General features: G+C 27.3%; 1 protein-coding gene across 1 annotated transcript in view; it reads left to right on the forward strand.

Moving 5' to 3' along the window:
* Positions 1 to 19,130, forward strand: part of LOC129319897 (oxysterol-binding protein-related protein 4C-like) — a 36,102-nt gene extending 16,972 nt beyond the window's left edge. Inside the window, exons 5-7 of the mRNA XM_054965005.1 lie at positions 18,073 to 18,364; positions 18,485 to 18,587; positions 18,735 to 19,130. Of these exons, the coding sequence (XP_054820980.1) occupies positions 18,073 to 18,364; positions 18,485 to 18,587; positions 18,735 to 18,986 (647 nt within the window). The 3' untranslated portion in view covers positions 18,987 to 19,130. The remainder of the gene's footprint in view (positions 1 to 18,072; positions 18,365 to 18,484; positions 18,588 to 18,734) is intronic.
* Positions 19,131 to 23,756: the final 4,626 nt, after the last annotated feature.

Consider the following 23,756-nt stretch of genomic DNA (forward strand, 5'->3'; position numbering starts at 1 on the left):
GTAAAACCATCAATTATTCGCCAAAAAAATGTTGACTAATATAATATGGTTCAAAAACAAGTGATACTGATATATATATATATATATATATATTTTGTGTTGAACGCGTGACATGTTGAATTTGCCTCACATGAGAAACGGTTTACTTGCTCATCTCTTGAATGAGACTTTTAAAGTTCGGGCTCGTTCGTATTTTCACCTTTGCTTTAGCTCCTCAATTTTTCCTAGAATGACAACTTCATTGCCAACCACTACCTCACGCGCCATTGTCTTATTCTCGAATTCACGCATAACACATACCACACACATCTGAAGTTTCTTTTCAGCGTGTGAGCTCCATGCACCACATGCCTGTCATGAATGCTGACGCTGATGCTTACAAGGCCTCAGGTGAGCAAATGGAAGACGTGGCTGTTGAGCTGGGCAAGAGGCCATGTATGAAGATCAGGGTAATCTGGAGGATGCACCACAAAGACAAGTGTTGATTGAGGTACAATTCATAGAATTGGTTTGATAAATATCAGAATTCCTCTGTAACTTATTTCTGAATCAATTCATATCTTGTTTGGTTTTCTTCGTAATTATTGCCGGTGACCATGACAATGTCTTGGCGTTTTACAGATTTAAATTCAGTGACTATATTTAATATAAACGTCAAATGTACATATTATATGAGCTATTAAAATTCACAATTCAAATAAACTCACTCACTCATTAATCTAAAGTGAAGTATGAATTCATAATTATTAATTTAAATTTTCACAGCTCAAATAGTACAAACATTTAATACTTGTATTAAGTGCAGTTATCGAATTCAAATCTGCCTTTCACATGTCAAAACATGCTAGAAGTTCCTAATTGAAACATCATATTTAATTTCCATCCCTTCGTAAAATTATGAATCCCATTTAACTCAAAGAAATATGATAGAATATGTATAAAATATAATGAGATTTATTTTAGATGTTTACGTTTATTTTATTAGAATCTTAGAATGTTTTTTTTTAAAAAAACTAATATTTGAAACTGGAGATATTATCATTAATCAGTTCAAAATTTCAAATTGTGGTTATGTTAAACTCTAAAAGTCACAAAAGCTTCCTTACTATGATTTTATACATGCTTATAATACTACCTCCATAAGAAATAAAAGGCATTAATTTTTAAAAAAGTCTTATGTTTCAAATATATTTTACAAAATTATAATTATTGGTAATATCTATCAAAGGTACTTTCGATGAGTAACAGATAAGTAGTATCTGTAAAATACCTTACATATTAAATCAAGATTAGTTGAAAAAAATGTTTATTTTTTGGACAGGGAGAATTTTTTTTATTTTTTGATAAAAACTATACATATCAATAAAGTTAATAAAATATAGTTTATAATCTTACTTTTTTTATAAATTCTAAAATTACCCTTTAATAATAAGAGAGGAAGGGAAAAATTATTTAAATAGCGAAATAACACAAGATAATAATGAAATAATTATTATCAATAAAATCTTATTTTTAAAAAAATATTTTATATTTTAGGACAACAAATCACCTAAAAAATCTTATAAAATAAAATGAAAGGAGTACTGCCTTTACTCTAAACTCCTTGAGCCACGATGTAAATAAGAAATAAACATAAAATGAAATGAAATGAAAGACAAACTACATAAAGGTCTTATAGAGTTGATTTATTTATAAATAAATCTCACAAAATTTAAAGATTATAACTATGTCTTTTTACACCTAAGTGTAATTTGAAATTTGAATAAAAAGATAATAATATCCTGTTAAACATATATATATTACATTAATCAAATAATTTATAATTACTCTATCCAAAATAGACGTTTTTTCATGCCAAGAAAATATGTAGTGGGCCACTGCTACAACAACATACAAATTAAAATATATTTCCCAGTTTTGTTCTGTTTGAACAAATGTGGAAATGACTCCATTGGCGAAGCTCAGACTCTTAAGGTGAGGATGTGCTAACTTTGTAAACTAAAAAAAAAAAAAAAGGTACAAAATATTAAAATTTAAAGGGAAGTTGTGCGTGTGAATGCAAAATATTAAAACCTATACACCAAATTTATAATTTTCCCTAAAATAAGATATGCATTATTTTCCTCTTTTATTCATAAATCTAGCATTAATCCAATTCATAACACCATTAAACAAACTCCTTGGACCCATCACAAGTGAATAATAAACATCTCATTATATCATTGCATGATATACATATGATTCAATAATTACCGTACATAGAAAATATAATTATTGATTTCTATAGTTTTATCATATGTTGCCGGTTGCTATACTTTTTTTTTTTTAAATTCCACGTTCCTATAGTTTTTTCCACCTATACTGTTAATCTCTTTGTTTTTAAATATACTTAAAGGGGATGACGATGAAACACAAACGATATTAAATTAGAACATTTGATGCATAAGATCTTAATTCACAATAACTGAAAATTACTTTTCAACACTAACAAGTGTTGTCGCTACAAGTCCAGAACAAGCTTTGCCAAAAGGCAGTTGTCCCCTTTTTTTCCTAATTGCCAGTTCAAATTGCCAACTAATTGTGTTTTAAACATGTTAGCATCCTCATTAATATGGTTAGTTAGACATCACATAATTTAGCACTATTATTAGTATCATATCATCCTCCATCTAGCTTATGTTTACTCCCCACATCCCTATATATAAGATGCTTTTAACCGAATAATGCAAACCAATAAAAGTTGGTTATCTAATTAGAAGCATAACAACAATCCAATTTTGCTCTTAATTATTGTAAATAAAAATGAATCTTTTTTTCAAAGTAAATTAATGAGAGTATTTATCTTTTTTTTTCTCAATTTAATAAGGTATAATGGTCCATTCATTATAAATTATGCTAACAATCTATTATATTTAGGAAAAAAAATTCTAAAAAACTTCTTATACATAGAGGGAGTAAAACTAAAAAGGCTAACATTGTAGATAGGAAAAACTAAAGGGATCTGAAATATTAAAAAAAAATATAAAAACTAATAACAAAATGTGATATAATTATAAGGATCAACAATGATATTTTTTTCTCAAAGATACTAACATATCTTTTGTGAGGAGTCTATTTTTTGCACTATAAAATAAAAAGGAATATTACCTTGGTAGTTGGCGCATTAAATTTACCCCAATAGGGGCTTGCAAGAATCAAATGCTTGTTCTTGCAGCCACTTGTGTGAGAGACCACATTTTTCTCCTTTTTTATGACACGTTATTCATTCATTTGATCCACATGCTATCTTCTTCTTCCCTTTTTTTTTTTTCCTTTTCTTTTTCTCAATAGATCATAACAATTTTGCTATGGCAATATAGTTCCACAATTTGTAGTCCCATGAATTAAGTTCATCGTATGCCTTGAAGAGATAATTCTGAAATTTTCCATCTTGATATCATCATTAATTAAAAATCATTCAAGAAGAGTTGAGATTTGTGAGGATTAGCAATAATCAAACCAATAGCTTTTGAAAATTTAGATTACTTTTTTTTTAAAAATCATTCCAACACGGTCCTTATTAATTAAAAAAAATCTCACATACTTGCTCAAATTACAAGAAAACTATTAAATTATAAGGGTAAAAATAAAAATTATTTGATATTCTAACCAGACAACCACAATAACTCTTTACAATTTAAATAAATTTTTATGTTTTTTTTGGGCCAGAAATCAACTTTTATTATATATATATATATATATAGAGAGAGAGAGAGAGAGAGAGAGAGAGAGAGGATTGAATAAGTAGACGTTTGACTACTTTTCAGGCCAAAAATGAAAACGAAGTTTAACTAGAAAATAATTTTTTTCCCTTGAGAAGTAAAAACACGTGTTGTTTTTCCCTTTCGTTTGTTTAGTCCAATATTTTTCGCAAGTGTATTACTAGGTGTCGGTGGATCTATGGCCTTAATTAATTAATAATTAAAGGCATACGTATTTCTACAATTTAATTTTTTTTTAAAAAAAAAAAACAGCTGACGGTCGTCCCCCGCGGTTGCATTATAGGATATATGTTGATGCATTTATATATTTAAAATAAATGTGACGCAAAATTTTTTTTGATTTAAATAAATAAATATGATGGTGATAAAAATGATTGTTATGTCATTGTATAGCAATGTAAAACCATTCTTTTGTATACTTAAAAATAATATTACACAAAAATATAGTTAAAGCTACTTCTGATTTTTTTTTTTGGGGGTAAGCAACAGCAGAGAATATATCCCTCACAACCAAATATATCCTTAAGCATGTATCAAATAGTTACGTACTTCTTTGTAGTTTGTTTATTGTTACGTCAATAACAATATTATTTAGCTGAATAAAATGTTTGTAAATGATAAATAAAATTTATTTTTGATGGAGTTTTTTTATTTGAAAAAATAAAAAAATAAAAAAATGCCTGAATTGTAAATATGACCAGATAATTATTGATGACTTATCCCAATTTTTTTTTAAAAATGAATGTTAAAATTATTGAGACAAAATGTACAAAGATTTTGAACTGATACTGTATATGAGCTACAACTACCATTTTGAACGGCAGTATATTCATTGGATTCGATAATTCTATGCATATTCAATGGGTAATTACATGCTTTTTGAATTATGAATCTTTCTAATCTTTTTAATAAGATTTAAAAAGATAATGAATTATTTTATAAAAATATGGGTTAACTAAGCAATTTAAACCTTAAATTAGCAAGAGCATCTAGGATCTAAACTCATTTTTTATGCAATGTTCTTCCTTCAATTTTTTAAAAATAATGCAATATAACCTTTACTATTAACAAAAATTAACGTTGACTATTAGTTGACCAAATAATGACAGAAAAGAATCTTAAAAATTGCAAAAAAGAACTAATAAAATTTTTTAATCATTTTTTGAAATTTTTTGGGTTTTTATTTGTAATTTTTGAGTCATTTTTTCTAATTTTGTTATTATTTTTTTTAATGATTTTTGACCTTTTCTATAATTTTCTAATCAACTAACATTTAAATTTAACTTTTATGTATTAACGGTAGGGGCTACATTATATTGTTCTCAAAAGTGGAGGAATAACATTGCACAAAAAATAAATTTAGGATTTCAAATGTTCTTAGGCATATAATTTAGGATTGAATTGCCCTTTTACCCTAAAAATATACTCCTTTTTTTAAACTAATTACATTGCAATATATTATTAATTTGTTTATATTATAGTAAATGAATAATTTTCAACATCATGAAAAGTTATAAATGAGTAGTGAATACGTATAAAAAAATAGATGTCTGAATTACTCCAATGGTCTAAATTATAAGATATTTTGTAATTTATTCTTGCTAGTGTTAGCCCAAAATTTAAGACACGCTGTGCAAATAGTCAAGATAGCATTAACTAATTTTTTTCATAAGTCCCTTTTTTTAATTGTTTTATAGAGAGATTAAATAAAAATAAAGTAAAAGTAATTAAGATATATTGATTTTAATTTGAGGATAATGTTAACAAGGAATAATCATTTTTCTATTTAAATGATATAATAACTTCAAACAATTTTCTAAATTATTGTGAAGTAATTAATTAAATGTGTCTTATATTTTGGATTGGAGGAAGGTTTATATTATAAGGAACCTCTAATCTCCTCTTTCAAACTAAGGAAATGTAGTTAAATTATTAATTTTTTCTCAAAATACATTAATTTTTTGTGTTTGCCTTAAATTGAAAATTTTTATATTTACATGAATGACTTTAAATAGTGGTAGTATTGAAAATAATTAATTAATACTCCATCGAGTAACTTACACTTTCTTTAATCCTTATTTTAAGACGCTTCTAACCACCTCATTGGAATCAAAGAAAGGTAGTTAGATCATTAACTTTGTCTTAAAAAATTAAAATTCCAATTCTACCCTTATTTAAATTAAAAAAATTAAAATTTACATTGCATTCTCTCTCATAATTAATAAGTATAAGGGTAATATTGAAAAATATAATTATTAAATATAATTAATACTCTACCAATTATGTTATATTAAGAATCATAAATCTCTTTTAAAAAATATTTTATAATAAGGACGGAGGAGAGTAATAAGGATCATCCATCTCTTTTAGAAGGTGCTTTATTATAATGACATGAGGGAGTATTGCTAATACTAGTATAGTCCCTCCGTTTTTTATTATACAAGAAGCTACCACAAACTTCATTAATTTTTTATAAACAAAATTACAAAATTCAAGAAGTATTCATTATATTTTTCCAAATTTCCATTTTAAAATCAAAATTTATTTTGATGAGACAACTTATTTCATTAATTATAAGGGTAGTTAAATTCAAATTTTTTTTTTAAAACTACGTAAGTTGGTGAAAATTTATTTACATTTTAAAACGGAGGAAATATTTCTCAAAATAGTTCCATTAAATAATGATTATAAGTTTTACTAACTTATAAGTTTAATTTTAATAAAAAAAAATCCTCATCAATAGCAAGCTGGCAGCTGCCTGAGTCACTGTCTTCATGAATTTGGAGAGACCAACAACTTTTGCTTTTGTCTCAAATAGGTATCCGCTTCCTTAACTTGCTTTCTCAGACTGTCCTTCATTATTCCTTCGTCCTCTTCAGCTTCACGCCCTTCTCCTCAACTCTCTCTCTCTCTCTCTCTCTCTCTCTGTTGGCTTCTCCCTTCGTTACGTTGGTAGTTAATTTGAATAATGGGTTGTTCAGTTTTGTTGATAAATTTCAGATATGATTTGTTTTAAGGAATCTAACAAACGATGCAGGAGACAGAAGGGAATAATAAGGTGAGAAGAGTGACACTGACGAAGCCTTTTTCAGCTCCCAATCTTCTGGAGTAAATAGTACACTTATGTCTACTTTTCTATTATGTCCCGTCCCAAATATAAGACTTAATTGTTGATTTTGTCTTGGTCTTAAATTTAATACTCTCATATAGATTATTAAGAGGAATGATTTTTAGGAAAAATCAGTAGACATTTTTTTTCACAAATGATTAATTAACTTACCTATTTTTTTAATTTATATGAATTAATTAACTAGCTCTTATATATATATATATATATATTTGGGGCCATAGGGATTAGTATTTATTGTTTATTTACAAACTTGTCAGTGAAGATTATAAAATACTTTCTTTATCTTAAATTATAAAATACTTTTAGATAAAATTTTACATACCCATAAAACTCATTAAATACACCTAACAACTTTATCTTTTCAAAACAAAAAATATAAACTTCTCAAAATACCCATCATTTAATATAATGAAAAGAGAAGTGATAAAAATTAATTATGGAGAGAGAGAGAGAAGATAATACTGAAACTAGAGCATTTAGTGAAACTTTAATATATTCAAAGTGTTTTATATTTTAAAATAAAAAAACTTCTTTAAAAGTATTCTATAATTTAAGATAGATGGAGTAAAATACAATTAGAAGTGTATCTTTGTCTTTAAAATAAAGAAAATGTTGTATTTGTTTAAAAAATAATTAGACTTCTCGGGAACCTTGAAAATGAGACTAGCAATTATTTATTATGGACTTCTAAAAAGGTTACTGGATGAAATTTAATAAATTGAAACGAGGAAACCTAAATCCGATTGAAAAAAAAAATATAGTCCTTCATTAATGATTTTTTAAGAAAAAATTTATTTTCTATAATTTTATTTCGTTATTCTCAATCCTTTATTTAGTTTGATCGGTTTGTAACATTAGTCCCTAGAGTCATAAAATAATACATAACAACGATGAACTAGCACTGATGAAATTAATTTTGTTGTAATTCTACTAACCATTTTGCTAACATGATAAAAATATATGACAAGAAAATAAATTGACTATGTATAATTAAAAATAGAAGGTAAGGGGCCAAAATATTTGGGTTAAACAGAATAATTAAAAAAAATGCCAACCAGCATTAAAAAAGTTTTACTATATATCTGGATTAGATACAATATGGAAGACGAAGGTAATATTAAGTACACGTCAATACTTGGATTAACAAAGTTAATTATACATAAAAAAATTAATTTCGTGAGTGCCTTTAATTATGTGTATTTTTAAAATTATAAAGACTGATATTGTGAAAGGATCAAACTAAAGAAATTACTGAAAGCAATAAAATAAAATTATAGAAATTTTAAAAAATATAATCAAAATATAGGGACTTATATTGTGTTTTATTTTTTTTATTAGGTCATCTCACTTTACTTCAAAGATCTTGAATTTTCCTAAATCTCAATCCCAGCATCCAATAACAATCTCCTCGAGTTTTTCTTTTCCCCCAAATATAACCTGATTCGTTATTCTTGCATTTTATTTCTGTAATTATAGAGACACGGTACCTATGAGCATTAATTTATACTCATCAAAAACTTATTCTTAAAGTAAATCATATTATACGATGATGTTATTTAAAATTATTAAACTCATAAATTTAAATAAACTTGTGATGGAGATATAAACTTGAAACGTGAACTCGAATCATAAATTTATAAGTATTTATTTCTATTAATAAATAGCTTTTAAAAGTATATAATTAAATAATTAAAATATAAAATATGATCATAATTTAATTTAAATATATTTTAAATATAAATTATTAAAATTAAATATATTTACATTCATAAATTATTCAATATAAAAATTTTAAAAACGGGGAACTTATTTTTGATTTTTTTATCAATATTAGTTTTTGTTTTACTTTTCATTAAACTGAATTGTATCACTTTTATAAATCAAATTTTACATAATATATACTTATTTTATTTAATAAATTTATGAACAAATTAATATAATTTTATAAATTTAAAACTTAAAATTAAAAAATTTACAGAGTCAATTCATAAGTTTAATTAAATTTTATTTAATTTAAATTTATGAATGAATTAATATAATTTTATAAATTAAAAATATAAAAATAATAAATTCATAAAATCAACCCAAGGGTTTCACAGTACGTTACTTTAACAAACCGATTCCACCACCGAGTCAGATCAAATTAAAATCTGTCAATATCACATCTGCTCAAGTGCTCATCAATCTGTAGTATCATGATCTTATCCATTTATAGACGTTATTCATGTGATGCGATTCTTATAAATTTTTTTTAAAAAGATAAATTAAAAAAAATTTCAATTACTAAACTCTTACCCCTTCCTTTTAAAAATACAAAATATTTTTAATTAAATTTTACTTTTAATAAAGTGATTACCTATTTTTAAATTAACCCTATTTTTATATTTATTCTTATTAAACATCTTATAATAAATATAAAGTCACTATTAATAGGAATATTTTTAAAAAAAATGTAATAATAACACCTCAAAAGATTAAAAATATTTTATATTTTTAAACATTCAACTCCTCAAAAAATATGTTATATTTTTGAACGGACAAAGTAGTTATTATTATTATTTATCCAACTAGATCTAATGCATAAAGCTTATAGTCTTTTAATATATTTTATGTGGACATTTCAATCCTAACATATATATGCGCAAGCATATATAAATTTGTATAGTAATTTTAAAGGAAAGCTGTTAAAATCAGTTATTAAAATAGGCAAAAACGTACCTTAGTTCAAATTCACATAGTGCTTAATGTTAAATTGGTAATAGGTCTGAGTCGCAAAATATACAAAAAAACAAAAAAATTGATTGATATCTGATATTTCTTTATGTTATGACATTTTCTCAAAATATAAACAAGTAAATGCAAATTTTAAACAGTTAAAAAGATTTTTCCCATTATTTTAACAATCAAACAAAAATAATTAATCCGGTATTTCCAAATTTATTGAACAAACTAAAATAAAGTAAAACAAGTATAGACTGAGATAAATAGAGGATAAAATTGAAATTCTTTTTCTTTATCTCATAAAATTCAAATCCTTTGATACAACAAAAATGTCAAAATTATTTAAAAATTTTATGTCACTCGCATTTGAATTTCTTTTTTTGGACTAACCAATCGCACTTGAATTTAGAGAGATTATTTCTTATAACAATAAATAATAAATTTATCTCATTAATAATTAAAAATAGATATTTTTATGAGAGATGATGATAACTTAACACCTTCTCAACTTAAAGATATTGTCCTTATTATTCTAACATTTAAATCATATGAAAATATGTAAGCATAACAAAATTCTATAAAATGTCTAGAAAAATTATTGGAGAAAAAGTCAATATAATGTTTTAATATGGGAACAGGGATTGATAAGAATAAGTGATTTGTTTGGCATCTATTTGGATGTGCATAGTGTATCATGTAGATGTTTATCCACTTTGAAAATAATTGTTTTCTTACAACGCTAGATGAAAGGGATCTCGGTGATGGGATTCTTTGAATCTTTTCCCTTTATTTTGCCAGAGCCTGGAAATGGGTCGATCCATTGTACCCTGACTTTAAAGTCGTTTTATTCTAAATCGATAGTTTTTTTTTTTTTCGCTTGATTTTTATTAATTGGTTTTAGAGTCGGGCTTGAATTTTTTTTATTTTTAAATTTTTAAAATTAGGTTTGACATTATAATATTGAATATTCATTGTTTAAAATACAAATTATAAATTTTTAAAATCCAAAATATGTAATAAGAGAGTGAAAAAAGAAAGGAAAGAAGCATCATAGGCACGAGGAGTTTCTTATACAAAATAGGTTTGACTTTAAATTGCAAAATTTGTCACCAAAAACCAATTGCAACATTTGACGGTTAAGTATATTAACGGTCAAATCTAACATTTTATATAATTTGAACTGGTGACGAAGTCAGAACCAGAGTTAGGAGTATAAGAAAATTTAATTTAAAAATTAATAATTTTAAAAAATAATAATTACATTAGGACTACGGTTGTAATAGCATAAGTAAATTGATCCTCATTTTTATTTTTAAAAAATTATATCAAACATGTTAACATAGTCTTTTATGTAAATATGATATTCATATCTTATCTCAATTATTAAAATATAAAATTATTTAATTAGTTTTTGAGCTCAAATATTTATTATTTAGTTCAAAAAGGTACCCTACTTGTGATTTTTTTCTAAAATCGGAGGTGCATTTGCCCATTCACACCACAATATGGTTGTGCAACTAATTTGAACACTAAAAAAAAAAATGATGGTTGTATAATTTAATTTGACAGTTAACCACTTAACCGTCAAATTTCCCTCACCAAAAATTCTTACATTGCATCACATCATTTGTATACTACTCCCTCTATTTTTAAATATAAAAGAAAATAATTAAATCAAACATTTTAAAAAGTTTGTTAAGTATAATAATTATGTTTAAAATTAAAAAAATTGAACTAAATTATCTCTATAATTAATAAAAAAATTTCTAGCAAAAAAATATTAATTTTATATGAATAATTTGAAAAAATGTGATAAATACTTTTTAAAATTTAAAATTTTGTTTACAAATAAAAATAAAGAGACACATGGTAATTTCTTTTATATTTGAGAATGGAGGGAGATGCATAGTATGCGCTGAGCTATAGAATAAATGTAAACATGAGTAAAATTAGAAAATAATAATAAATAATTTTCATATGCCTTATGTTAAGATTAACGATTTTTTTTTTTTACAAGGTATCCTATAATAATAACTTGGAGAGAATATGCATACGAAATGTGGATCCACAGTCTGCGTTCACTGGTACTAAAATTTAATTTTGTGAGCGTACTGGTTGGCTCACTTCTGTTGTCTATATGGGAGAGAGGCAAACGAAAGAGAAGATGTAATCATTATATAAACATGAGAAGCAACCTGTTTGTTTCCTTCAGTCGACTATAGACCGCCAAAGAACCAAACAAAGCTTTCAATATCTTCATCCACCTATCGGTTCCCTTTTCTTCTTCATCTCAAGAACTTTCATAACATGGTAATATATATTCCTCTCTCTCTCTCTCTCTCTCTCTCTCTCTCTCTCTGTCCACTTAGCTTGTTCATGTTTATTCGTGGGTTCTAATATATGTTTTGATTCTTTACTTTTGCTCTCCATATATGAAATGGCTACCTGTTTGTTTTCCGACCACCTCAAGCGGTGGCTTGAGTCTTTCCCCGACAAAAAGAGATTACTGGTTCCCGACATATAATTAATCTGGGAAACCAATCCTTACTGCTATTTAAAAAAAAAAAAAAGCCTACAAAAATGTTTTTTTTTTTTTTAGAGAGCTTCGAAAGCGCTCTAAATGTAGACACTCCCGTACGTAACCAATATATGCATGTCTTTTTTAAATTTATTTTTCCTCCCCTATTTGGAAGCGTTCACAATTTTGGATGCACTAATATATATATATATATATATATTTGCGTGTGTTAACTTCTTTTCATATTTATTATTATTATTGTTATTATTATTATTATTATTTAGGTTAAAACCTACCAACGCTATTAGTCAGAGATGCATTAATATATAGTTGGGAAATAACCTTGAAATATACTTTTTTTTTGTTCTTCTCTTTGCTTATATATGGGAAAAATTAATCACTATTATTTGAATCAAATATGAATTTTGTCATGCCTAATAAGAATAACTCTCACAAAAACAATTTTTGCATTCACACAAAACTTGAATATGAAGGCTTGGTTTTGATGGAAGAGAAAGTGGGAAGAAAATACAGGTAGGAAAAAAAAAACTAGAAGAAAAAAATTTCCTATAATAGTAAAAAATTATTATTTTTAAGAATTTTTCCTTCTCCTTATTTTTCTCTCCAAACAAAAGGGAAATATTGTGCTCGATCGTTTAAGCGAACACAGCCCCTAGCTTCCACTAAAAATCAACAATTGCTTGATAGTAGATATTTACTATTTTCTTACTTTGAAGTGTTCTCTATATAGAGAGAGAGACAGAGGGAGATCAACTCAACCTATAGCAGCAATTAAATCAATTAATATAACAACACTACTTATGGTGCATGTGTGTTTGAAAACCTGTTGGCATGTTTCGGTGTCGATCAAATACGTTCTTATCTCATTTGGCTATGACTACTTTCTATGAGCTCCCAAATGCATGTCTTCTATAATTTATTATTATTTACATTTGGGATAGGGAAAACTTGCCCCTGAAAGTTTTCTAGCTGATGCAATTGGCATTTTTAACTTTCAATTGGCACAATGTTAACCCGAAAATGGAAAAAATGGTGCAATATTGTCCTAAAACAATGTTTGACTAATGTTAACTGTTATTTTAATTAAGTGTTAAAGGGTAATTTTGTCTTGGAAGTTTGTTTGAAGAAGTTATTGGTATCCTTAACTTTTGATTGGTGCAATATTTTTGGATTATCAACTTTAAACTCAAAAGAAGGATTTGACACAATTTGTTATGACCCAAAATTAGAAGATAATTTTAAGTTAAATTACATTAAATACCTTTAAGTCAAAATCTAAGCTAGTCTATATTGCCCATAGGTAGGTATGAATAAGTATGTATTTAAGCTTGTGAGAGCCGAGAATTATTCATGGGTATAAAGAGGGCAAGTTAAACTTCAAAAGAACGTTTGTGGCTGGGGAGTGTTTAAGAGTTGATTTTGCATCGGAGCTACCTCAAGTAGACTTTTTGTTAAAATCCAAAAATATGAACCATTTTTAACAATAACAATTGGTTGTTAAATTTTACTTCTGATATGAACATTAATAACAATAAAACATTATGCTAATAGAAAGTTTATGATGCTATTTACTAAAAAAAACAAAAGACAAAGTTTATGATGTTAATTGCTCTTTCAGAAAAATTTCAAGGCAAAATTACTCTTTAATTCTAGTTAAAATTTTCAACTAATAGTCAACTTTGGTGAAACGTTACTTTAGGATAAAATTGCACTATTTTTTAAACTTTTAAAATAATATTGCACCAATTAAAAGTTAAAGATGCTAATTACATTTGGCAAAGAAAAAGCTTTCAGGACAAATTTACCCCATGGCCTTTTAGATTTTAACCTACTAACGCTATTATTCACAGATGCATGGATAGTTTGGGAAATTAACAACTTCGTAGCATGTTTGTTTTCCTTTCTTTTTTTTTTTCCGTTGATAATACAACGAAGGAGAAAAAAGTGATACTGACGAAGCCATTACCAATAGAAGCAGAAGCAAAGCAAAGTGATTATTCAGGTCCAAATCTTGTTCAACGCATCTTGAGCCTGTTCGCTCATGTTCGACCCGGATCCGATCTCTCCCGTTTTCAGGCATGTCATGTTTCATTGTTTCTAGTTGTAGCATTGCATGAAATCAATATTCAACCGTCATAAAGAAATTTCATATTTAGTAATTAAAAGGTAAATTAGAAATATACAAAGATTGTGTCATGCATGCTTAACCAAATGACTTGAGTCATTTTGGTGAAATGGACTCTCCGCAAGAGCATACTTAATATAAATAATTTACCATGGTATTCAGAGCTGGTTGATCTTATAGAAAAAAAAACCATCAAAAAGAAGAGGAAAAAAGAGATCAAAAAAAAAAGGAAAAGAAAGAGAATGAAGATTATATACAGGCCTTAAACCTTTGAAATTAAAAAAAAAAAGTACAAGCTCAAACAAAAAGACAAAAATTAAAAATGTAATAGAGAGAATATCAGAAATAAAAAAATTTCACATCTATTAATTAAAAAATAAATTAAAAATATACAAAGCTTGAGATATATCGAATTAAATGGCCTAAGTAGTTTTGACAAAATATACTATTTTAGAATATATATTTAATATAAAGCATCCAACATATTTAATCTATAAGAATTTAACATGTTGAAGCAGGTACCAGCAGTGTTTAACATGCCAAAGTCACAGCTTCAATGTTACGGGGAATCAATTTATTGCACAGCATTAGATTTGCTGGGAATGTGCAACAGAGGAGATGAGAGTAATTCATTGGAAAGGTTCATAAATGTGGTGGCTTGGTCCATCTCTACCACTCGTCCCTGTGTCTTCGGATCTGCACCTTACAATCCCATTCTTGGTGAGACCCACCACGTCTCTCGCTCCTCTCTTCACCTTTTGCTCGAGCAGGTTCTTAATTAAACCTAACTCTTTCACCTTTTGCTTCCCTTCTTGGTCTTAGTCATGGTCTATTCTTTCGATCTTATTAGACATTAATTTTGGGGTCATGTTTATAAGAGACATATGCTAACTATTAACTTTTTATCACAAATTTTTCTTTTTATTTTCTTTTGAATGTTGGTAATAAAATATATTATTAAAATATGTATACTTAATAGAGGTATAGTTAAAATTTATTATATTTTTAAATTGAGTTAATAAGTTTTAAAATTTTTCTTGATTTTGATAAAAACATGTTAGGCATCACTTATAAATAGAGAAAATATAAATATTGGTTCAAATACTTTTATCGTATTTTGGACATTGGTATATAATTCCCATATTTTGTGGCAAAAAAAAATATATAATTCGTATATGTTTTTTTGTTACTTTAAGTCTTTTAGGTTTTTTCTGTTTGTAATGTTAATCTCAATGTTTGTTTTTTGGCCAAAAGAGAAGTATGTATCGATGTTAGTCTCCATGTTTTTAGACATAATCATAAAGTCTTGACGGTGATCAATTAACATGTACCATCTCCGTTAAAAAATATAAAATAATTTTTAAGAAATTAGGTGTTAAAAATGTAAGATAATTTTATTATTTTAAGGTATAATTATTACCTTTTTTAAAAAATACTCTTATTAAATGAATTATTTTATATTTATTGTAGGGTGTTTAATAGGGATAAATATAAAAAGATAAAGTTAGTTTGAAAAGAAAAAATTACTTTATTAAAGGTGAGATTTGATTAAAAATACTTTATATTTTTGAATGGAGGGAGTAAATATATAAACTCTATTTCTTCTTATATTAATTTTTGTTAAAATTATGATGAAGTGTGTAAAAAAATGAGTAAAAAGCCAAAAAAAAAAGGGACCAAGACATTGAATCAAATTTTTTAAACACCCAATGCATGAAGCTTTAGAGGAAATATGACATGACAGTTAGGGCTAAATAAGTTAAAAATATATTAAAATAATATCATAAAATCTAAATAAATAACACATTATATTTTATAATTTGTTAAATCTATGCATATTAGAAATTTAAACAACATAGTTTATTTTTAAATTTATCACATATTTGCATATAAAAAATTTAAAGCTATAGTTGATTTCAGCATAATTAATTTATGAGAGAATTTTACAAAAGGGAAAAACACGCATAAATAGATAATGATAAAATCTATCAGCTATTTCATCTGATCTTTTACTCTGTTCTAACAAATCACAAGACGGACGTTGGAAGACGAAAACACGTTGAATGGGTCAGACGTCAGAGTTTTGTGGTCACATTTGCTTCACCGTACAAAAATGGGCAGTCGGGTGTCACTTTAGAAGGGGTGGGCCAAGAAGGGCAGGTTTTTTCCCCCATTTAATACGACATCACAGGCAAATTGTGCAACACACAAACAAAGCAGGTCGTATTAGAAACCATAAACCAAATCGTGCAAGAAACCATATAGCTTTTACATCCTAATGAAGAATCGTTGTCTATTACAATATTAAAATTATCTTTAGATGCCTGATGAATAAAAAAATCTGCACATTTATTCATTTATTTGAAAACTTGATCAAATGTGATCATTCAACTTCTCATACAAGAATTTCTAATTATGTTGATGGCCTTTGAAAGGGAGTGAGCTTAGCAGAAATTGTGTTAGATAAGTCACAAAGCTTCCAAGTGATGCTCAAGAGTTTACCTGAGATATCTTAATCCAATCCCTTGATCATCATGTATATATGAGCGAGGCTTTTACAAGCAACAACTCCATTGATTTTAGTTAAATCATTGATATCAAGTCTAACTTGATCATTTTTTGAGAGGTTCCATTTTGCTTTAAATCTTTCACTTCCCTTATTTAAAAAGTTGATTCTAGACTTGAGTTTGAGGTCATTAAGAATTTGTTGGTTGGAGCACAAAGCAATATATGTTTTTTGACAATCTAGGTTTAACATCCAGTGAAAGTTATTTAAAACTTATTTCTTGAGCTTTTTTAGATACTTACTTAATAAGTAGACCTTTGAGAAGGCTTCAGGGTTGGTCAAGTTTATGACAGGCTTAGGTCTAAGCTTTTTTTTAAAAAAAAAATCATGATACAGACTCAAGCCTATGCTTAACTTTTTGTTACAAGCTGAGGCTTATTTAAGCAAGACCAAGCCGGATCCCATCCCTATTCTTGAGAAGATACATTTATTTAATTTAAATTTATTTTTAACAAACGGTTTCGTGCTTGCAGGTATCACATCACCCTCCAGTATCAGCCCTCCATGCAACTGACGAGAAGGAAAACATAGAAATTATAATCTGCCACCAACCTCTTCCAAAGTTCCATGGTTTCTCTTCGTTTCCTCTATTCTTTTTATATGGTTACCTAGCTATGCCAGATTCAATCATTCATACGTAATTAGGAATAGCTTCTCTAACGACATTTTCTACATTTACACGAACTTGAACCTAATGTTGTCTTTTTTTTTTTTCTTTTTCATAACATTACATAAACAATTCCTTTTTTATTTCATTGTTTGATATCTTAGGAAACTTTAAGGTATTGCTAATTTGCTACTTCCCACCCAAACTAATTTGAACTTCCACTATTTGAGATTATTATTACTAACAATGACCTTACGGGTATCCAAGAATGTGTTTGACATATATTTAACATGACTATGCATCTTAGGACTTGAATTTAAAACTCTAGGATAAATTAATTCAACTTCTTCAATTAGTTGAATGAAGCGGCCCTTTTTGGTTAAATAACTCTTATATTATAATGCCAAAATCTATAAGAAATATGGTTGGATTCATCATTAAGCATGATATCGGGTTCAAGTCCTGAAAATTAATCACCCTCAAGAAAATCATGTCCAAAGATTAAACATTACACCTTCTTTCACACAACAATATATATTCATATATAATACCCAATTAAGTCGAATTTGAAGTGTTGCATCGTCGTACCATATTTAATATTAGAGGGTGAATAAAAAATGCAGGGACTTCGGTGGAAGCAAAAGTGTTGGGGAAAAGGACGTTGAAACTGATGAAGCATGGAGAGACTTATGAGATGAATTCTCCGAATCTGTTATTCAGATTTCTTCCAATTCCTGGAGTTGACTGGGTTGGCAATGTTTGTATCCGATGCAAAGAGACAGGCTTGGTGGCTGACTTGTGTTACAAAGGTCGATCTTTTCTAGGTTTCAGGGCAAGCCACAGATCCATTGAAGGCAAGATTCTTGACTCTTCCTCTTCCAAAGTTCTATATGATGTCGATGGACATTGGGACAGGTAATTTTCTCTTGCTGAATACACACACACACACACACACACACATATGTATAACACTTTCAGTGTCCATATTTGCATGTTAACTACTTAACTTTATATATGAAAGTTCAAAATGTGCAGAGCTGTGGCAATTAAGGATAAAAATAATGGGAAAGTGAGAGTGATATATGATGCAAGAGAAGTCATCTCAGGGCTCCAAGCTCCTACTGTCAAAAATTCTGAGGTAATAACAAATCATATATATATACATATATCGAGGATGAGACACTATAATTATCTATGCTTGTTCATTTGAATTGGTGAAAATCATATAAATCCGAAACTATTAAATTAATTAAGGTTTTTTCTGAAATTATATTGTGTTGTGCAGAGTGTGAGGGCCACAGAATCAGCAATGGTGTGGGGAGAGGTGAGTGAAGCCCTAATGAGGAAGGAATGGGAGAGAGCAACAGAGGCGAAGAGAAGTGTGGAGGAAACACAGAGGAAGCTCCTGAAAGAGAGAGAATCAAGGCGACACCATTGGACTCCCAAACACTTCACTCTCTCTCTCACTAAAGAAGGTTCTTGGGATTGCTTTCCTCTTCATCAGTGGGTCCCTCCTGCCCCCATAATTGCTCCCTAGTTCTAGCGTCTCGATGTTCCTCTCCATCTTTGCATACACTTATTGCCTTATCTGTGTTGCTTGTTCTGTTTTCTTTCAATTTACAAGACCTTGTATAATTATAGTTAGAGCATCTCAAGATTCAGACTAAAAACACTTAGTATGAAGAAAAAGAACATATATAACTGAAAATTACATTCTATTTATAGGATATCCTTGTACGATCGATATATATTTATGGTTTTAATTGTCAGACTTCTTGTTTCAAGGTCAAGTACGTGGATGTAACATTAATGTTCTAATTAGGAAAGAGTAGCACAAGCAGGCATGCGTTTTCAAGTAAAATTTTAAAAGGAAAAAAGTGAATTTGTAATTATTTAATTTTATATAAATTTTTATTTCAGTCTAGTAATTTTATAATATTTTTCTAGCTTTTTTTTAATCCTAACATTTTTAACTTAACCAAAAAAAAATGCCAATTTTGAACTCTTAAACGTTGACATGCATGTTAAGTTCAATTTTTTTAAAACAATAATAATTATCACAAAAAATTATCAATATCATTTGAAATTAAATGTGCTAGTATTAGAGGAGTGAAAAAATATTTTATAAAATTAAGGAATCAAATTAAAATTGTATATAAAGTTGAAGGATAAAAATGCATTTTTACCCAATGTTAGTTAAAAAAAGAGAGGAGAAACACCTCTTAATCTCTTTTTGTATTTATATTTCTAGGGTAAAATTCATTGACCCCTAAATTATGGATCCCAAAACATTTAGGATCATAAATTCATTTTTTGTATCATGTTCCTTTTCAATATGAACAATCTTAATAAAAATTAACTTTAACTGTTAGTTAACCAGAAAATGATAGAAAAAAACTTCAAAATTACATAAAAAACTAATAAAATTTTTTTGATCCTGTTTTGTAATTTTTTGATTATTTTTATAATTTTTTGTCATTTTTTATAATGTTTTAGGTCCTTTTTTATTATTACTTTTAGTCAATTAATCATTAAAGTTAATTTTTATTAATAATAGTGATCAAGTTGTATTGTTTTTAAAAATTAAAATAAAATATTGTATCAAAAAGAAATTTAAATCCTTTTGTAGTTTAACTTTAAGAACTGATTTCCTATTTTAGCCATATTCCAATGTCTCCTTTGCAATTTTTTTTATTGTTCTGACTCGGCCAACTGTCCTTTCCATATGTCAAACACGTGTTTGGTGGTTTGGAAAGCCTGATCCGGCCGGTCTAGAAGTTTTATGTATTTATTATTTATTTTTTTTATCATTTTTAATAAAGTATCTAAACACGTCTTGTCAAAGAAACACAGCAAACAAAGATACAAAAGTCACAACTAAGATCTATTTTACATCGGGCGATCGTACATTCATTTGAAGGGCCAACATGCGCACGAATTAATCAAATTATTCTTGGTCGATCCACATAGGGGTGAGAATCAATCGGTTCGGTTCGGTTTGATTTCAAAATATATAAAATTGATCGATCGAATAACACTGAAAATGAAAACCGAATCGAACCGAATAAGCCAATCGAACCGAATAAGGACCAAACCGAAATTTGATAATTCGGTTCGGTTGGTTAATTCAGTTTTTCAGTTTCATATTTTTGTTATTAAAATTGGGCCTATTTTTTAAATATTAAAACAAACAACACTATAAAATTGGGCTTTTTTTATTCATTTTTTTCAATATGAGCTCATTCTAATTACACCCATATGACATAAAGCCCAAATATTATAAAGGTATGGATAATCAAATAAACAACCACAAATAAACACCGATGATCAAATAATGGCCCCATAATCCAGTCATAATACCTACTGATAAGAGTGACTGATTGAAATGAGGTTTCAAGTGATGTTATTATTTGTTATTCTTTATTAAAATAAAAAATAAAAATAAAAATAAAATAATTTATAAATTAAATATAATTTATAAATTAATAAATTATATGTAATTCGGTCGGTTCAATCTATTCGATTTTAAATTTTACTAACCGAATCGAACCGATCAACCAAAATATTTAAAATAAAAAAATCAAATCGAATTGAAAAATCAAATAAACCGAATCAAATAGACAAAATTCAATTCGATTCGGTTCGATTTTCAGTTTCGTTTCGATTTTACTCACCCCTAGATCCACATGCCCAGTGGCGAAGCTACGTGTTATGGAAGGGGGGCATCACTTGGGGAAAATAATGACGTACGTATTTTTATATTTCTGCAATTTGTTCTCTCTTTTTTTATACTTTATTCCCTTTATTTTAATATTTTAAACGTTAGGCTCATTTTAATCTTACATTTAGTTTAGTTTTAAAATTTAATTTTTTTAACTCAAAGCCTAGTAAATATTAATCCATCATTTTACTATACTTAAATATCAATATTATTTATTAATCCTTTTAAAAAATAAAAGAAAAATAATTTAACCAAATTAGACCAGTGTTATTTTTTTTTTTAGAATACTACTCAAGCATTAGGTAGGAAAAAGAGAATAGAGAAGGAAGATTGAATATTCAAGAGTAAATTCATTGAATGCCTTTGATTAGCTCGTTGCACTTGCGAATTTATAATTAAAAGTTGAATTAAGAAATAAAGATAAAAATAAAAAAGAAAGAAAGATAAATAATGTATTTGAAAGCAACAGAAAGGTTTTCCTTGTACCAAAATCTTGGTTTTGCCTCTCCTGACTTAAGATCCTGGCTCCACCACTAGACATGCCTGCAAGACTACCATAGGTGAAAAAGAATTGAAAAGAAACTGAAAAATATATAGCATACGCATGTTCGACAAAAAATCACTTTAATTTGCATAATTGTTGGAACATACATATTGGCAAAACTACATGATAGTGGGGGGGCAAATGCACCCCCTCACTTAAAAAATATTAGAAATATGATATGTAAATTTTGCAATTATGCACCTCTTACTCTTGACATTTTGCACCTTCTTAACTAAAAAAAAAATTTGAATTCAAAAATTTATTAGATATAAAATAATTTAATGATTTACCTATGATATAAAAAGCATATTTACATAGATCATATTAACTTGTTCAATATAATTTTTAAGAAAAAAATGATAATCAATCTATTTATGTTATTGTAATTTTAGTCTTATAATATAATTATTATTTTTAAAAAATATTAATTTTTTATTAAATTATCCTGCACCTCTTAGCTCCGGGTCTTGGCTCTGCCACTGAACATACACAAGCAAACAAACAAACAAATTTAAGGCCGTTCATTATTAGGATGAATGTGTTTTGAATTTTGATCGGAAAGCATGGGAAATAAAGAAAAGAAAGGGAAAATAAAAATATTCTAACTACAACGCTTCTCTTATAAATACTTCCTACTTCACTAAAATACACTACAAAACTGCAATTTATTTGGGCTTTTACATCTAAGATATACATTTACTAATTATATGTCACTTGTTTATTTTAAAAAATATCACCCCTAATCTAATCATTTTCATTAAAAAGGATAAAAAGACACACACAAACTTGCTTATGCCAGACTCACAACTCATAACATTTTCTAAACGAGAAAGGTGGCATTGTTGTCACTAGAATAGTTAATGTTGGAGGAGTGCAGGAGGGATGAGATCAGGGGACAATCTTTTTCCATATGGCACGTTTGGTAAGTAAGAGAAGGTAAAAAATGGAATGATATATTTTAAAAAACAATGAAATAAAAAAAGAATAGAGTACCCAAAATATCCCAATATTCAACCCCTCCATGTATCTCCCTAGCTGAGGGGAAAAAAAAAAGAAGAATGACAATTAAGTCTTTAAAGAATGAATTATTGATAGTTAAATTCTTAAAAAATTAAATTTTTTTTACAAAATAAATTTTAAATATCAATTCAAGTAGTTACAACAAATAAAATTTTCTGCTACAGTCTAAAAATTATATTTAATATTTAAATACTTATTTACAATTAAAACTCCTACATTCATAATAATTTGGACCAATATTTTTAACTTATTTTTTTAAAAAAATTTGTTTGAAATTTAACTGATATTAATTCAATATTTTGGGACCTAATGGTCATTCTCCCAAAATAGTTTGTAATAAAATTTCGAAAATCAACATATGTACAAACCCAAAAGATAATGAAGTGTAATAATAGGCCATAAATCATCTATAAATTAAAGAAATGACGAACTCGCAGATAAAAGAGTCTGGACGAACAAATGAGAGAGTCTTAATATAATGGCACACAATCCTCTATGGTCGCATAGGGCAGATCCAACAGAAGGAAAAATAAGATGAAGATGCCATGGGTATTTTGGACCTTTCACACCATTTTCCTATATTTTGGCTTCAATGACGCCGAGCACCTTTCTCACCATCGAAACGGATTATTAGAAACAAGATTAATTGTTTAGCAAACTTTGCAAAATGGCTCATAAATAAGGGAAGATTACAATAAAATCTTTTTGAATTATATAAATGATAATTTAATATCTTAAAATGTTATAACTTCAATGAAATTTTTAAAAATTTTTGTGTCAATAAATTTTAAAATAAAAGGATAATTTTACTCTTATTGAAAATAACAAGCCCGGCCCAATCACAATTTTGTTTAATAAATAAAAAATTTTATTTTGTGAATTATAAGAGTTAAACAAAAAATCACAACTTATCAAGTGTAATTTTTTTTTTCAAAATAAAAATCCTCAATCACAAATTTTACTTAAGGAATAATAATTTTTGTTCTATTAATTGCAAGAGTTGGATAAAAAATCATAATTTA

Source organism: Prosopis cineraria, unplaced genomic scaffold, assembly GCF_029017545.1.
Source record: "Prosopis cineraria cultivar Desert tree isolate PC_DT_omini unplaced genomic scaffold, ASM2901754v1 PC9, whole genome shotgun sequence".
NCBI lineage: Eukaryota > Viridiplantae > Streptophyta > Magnoliopsida > Fabales > Fabaceae > Prosopis > Prosopis cineraria.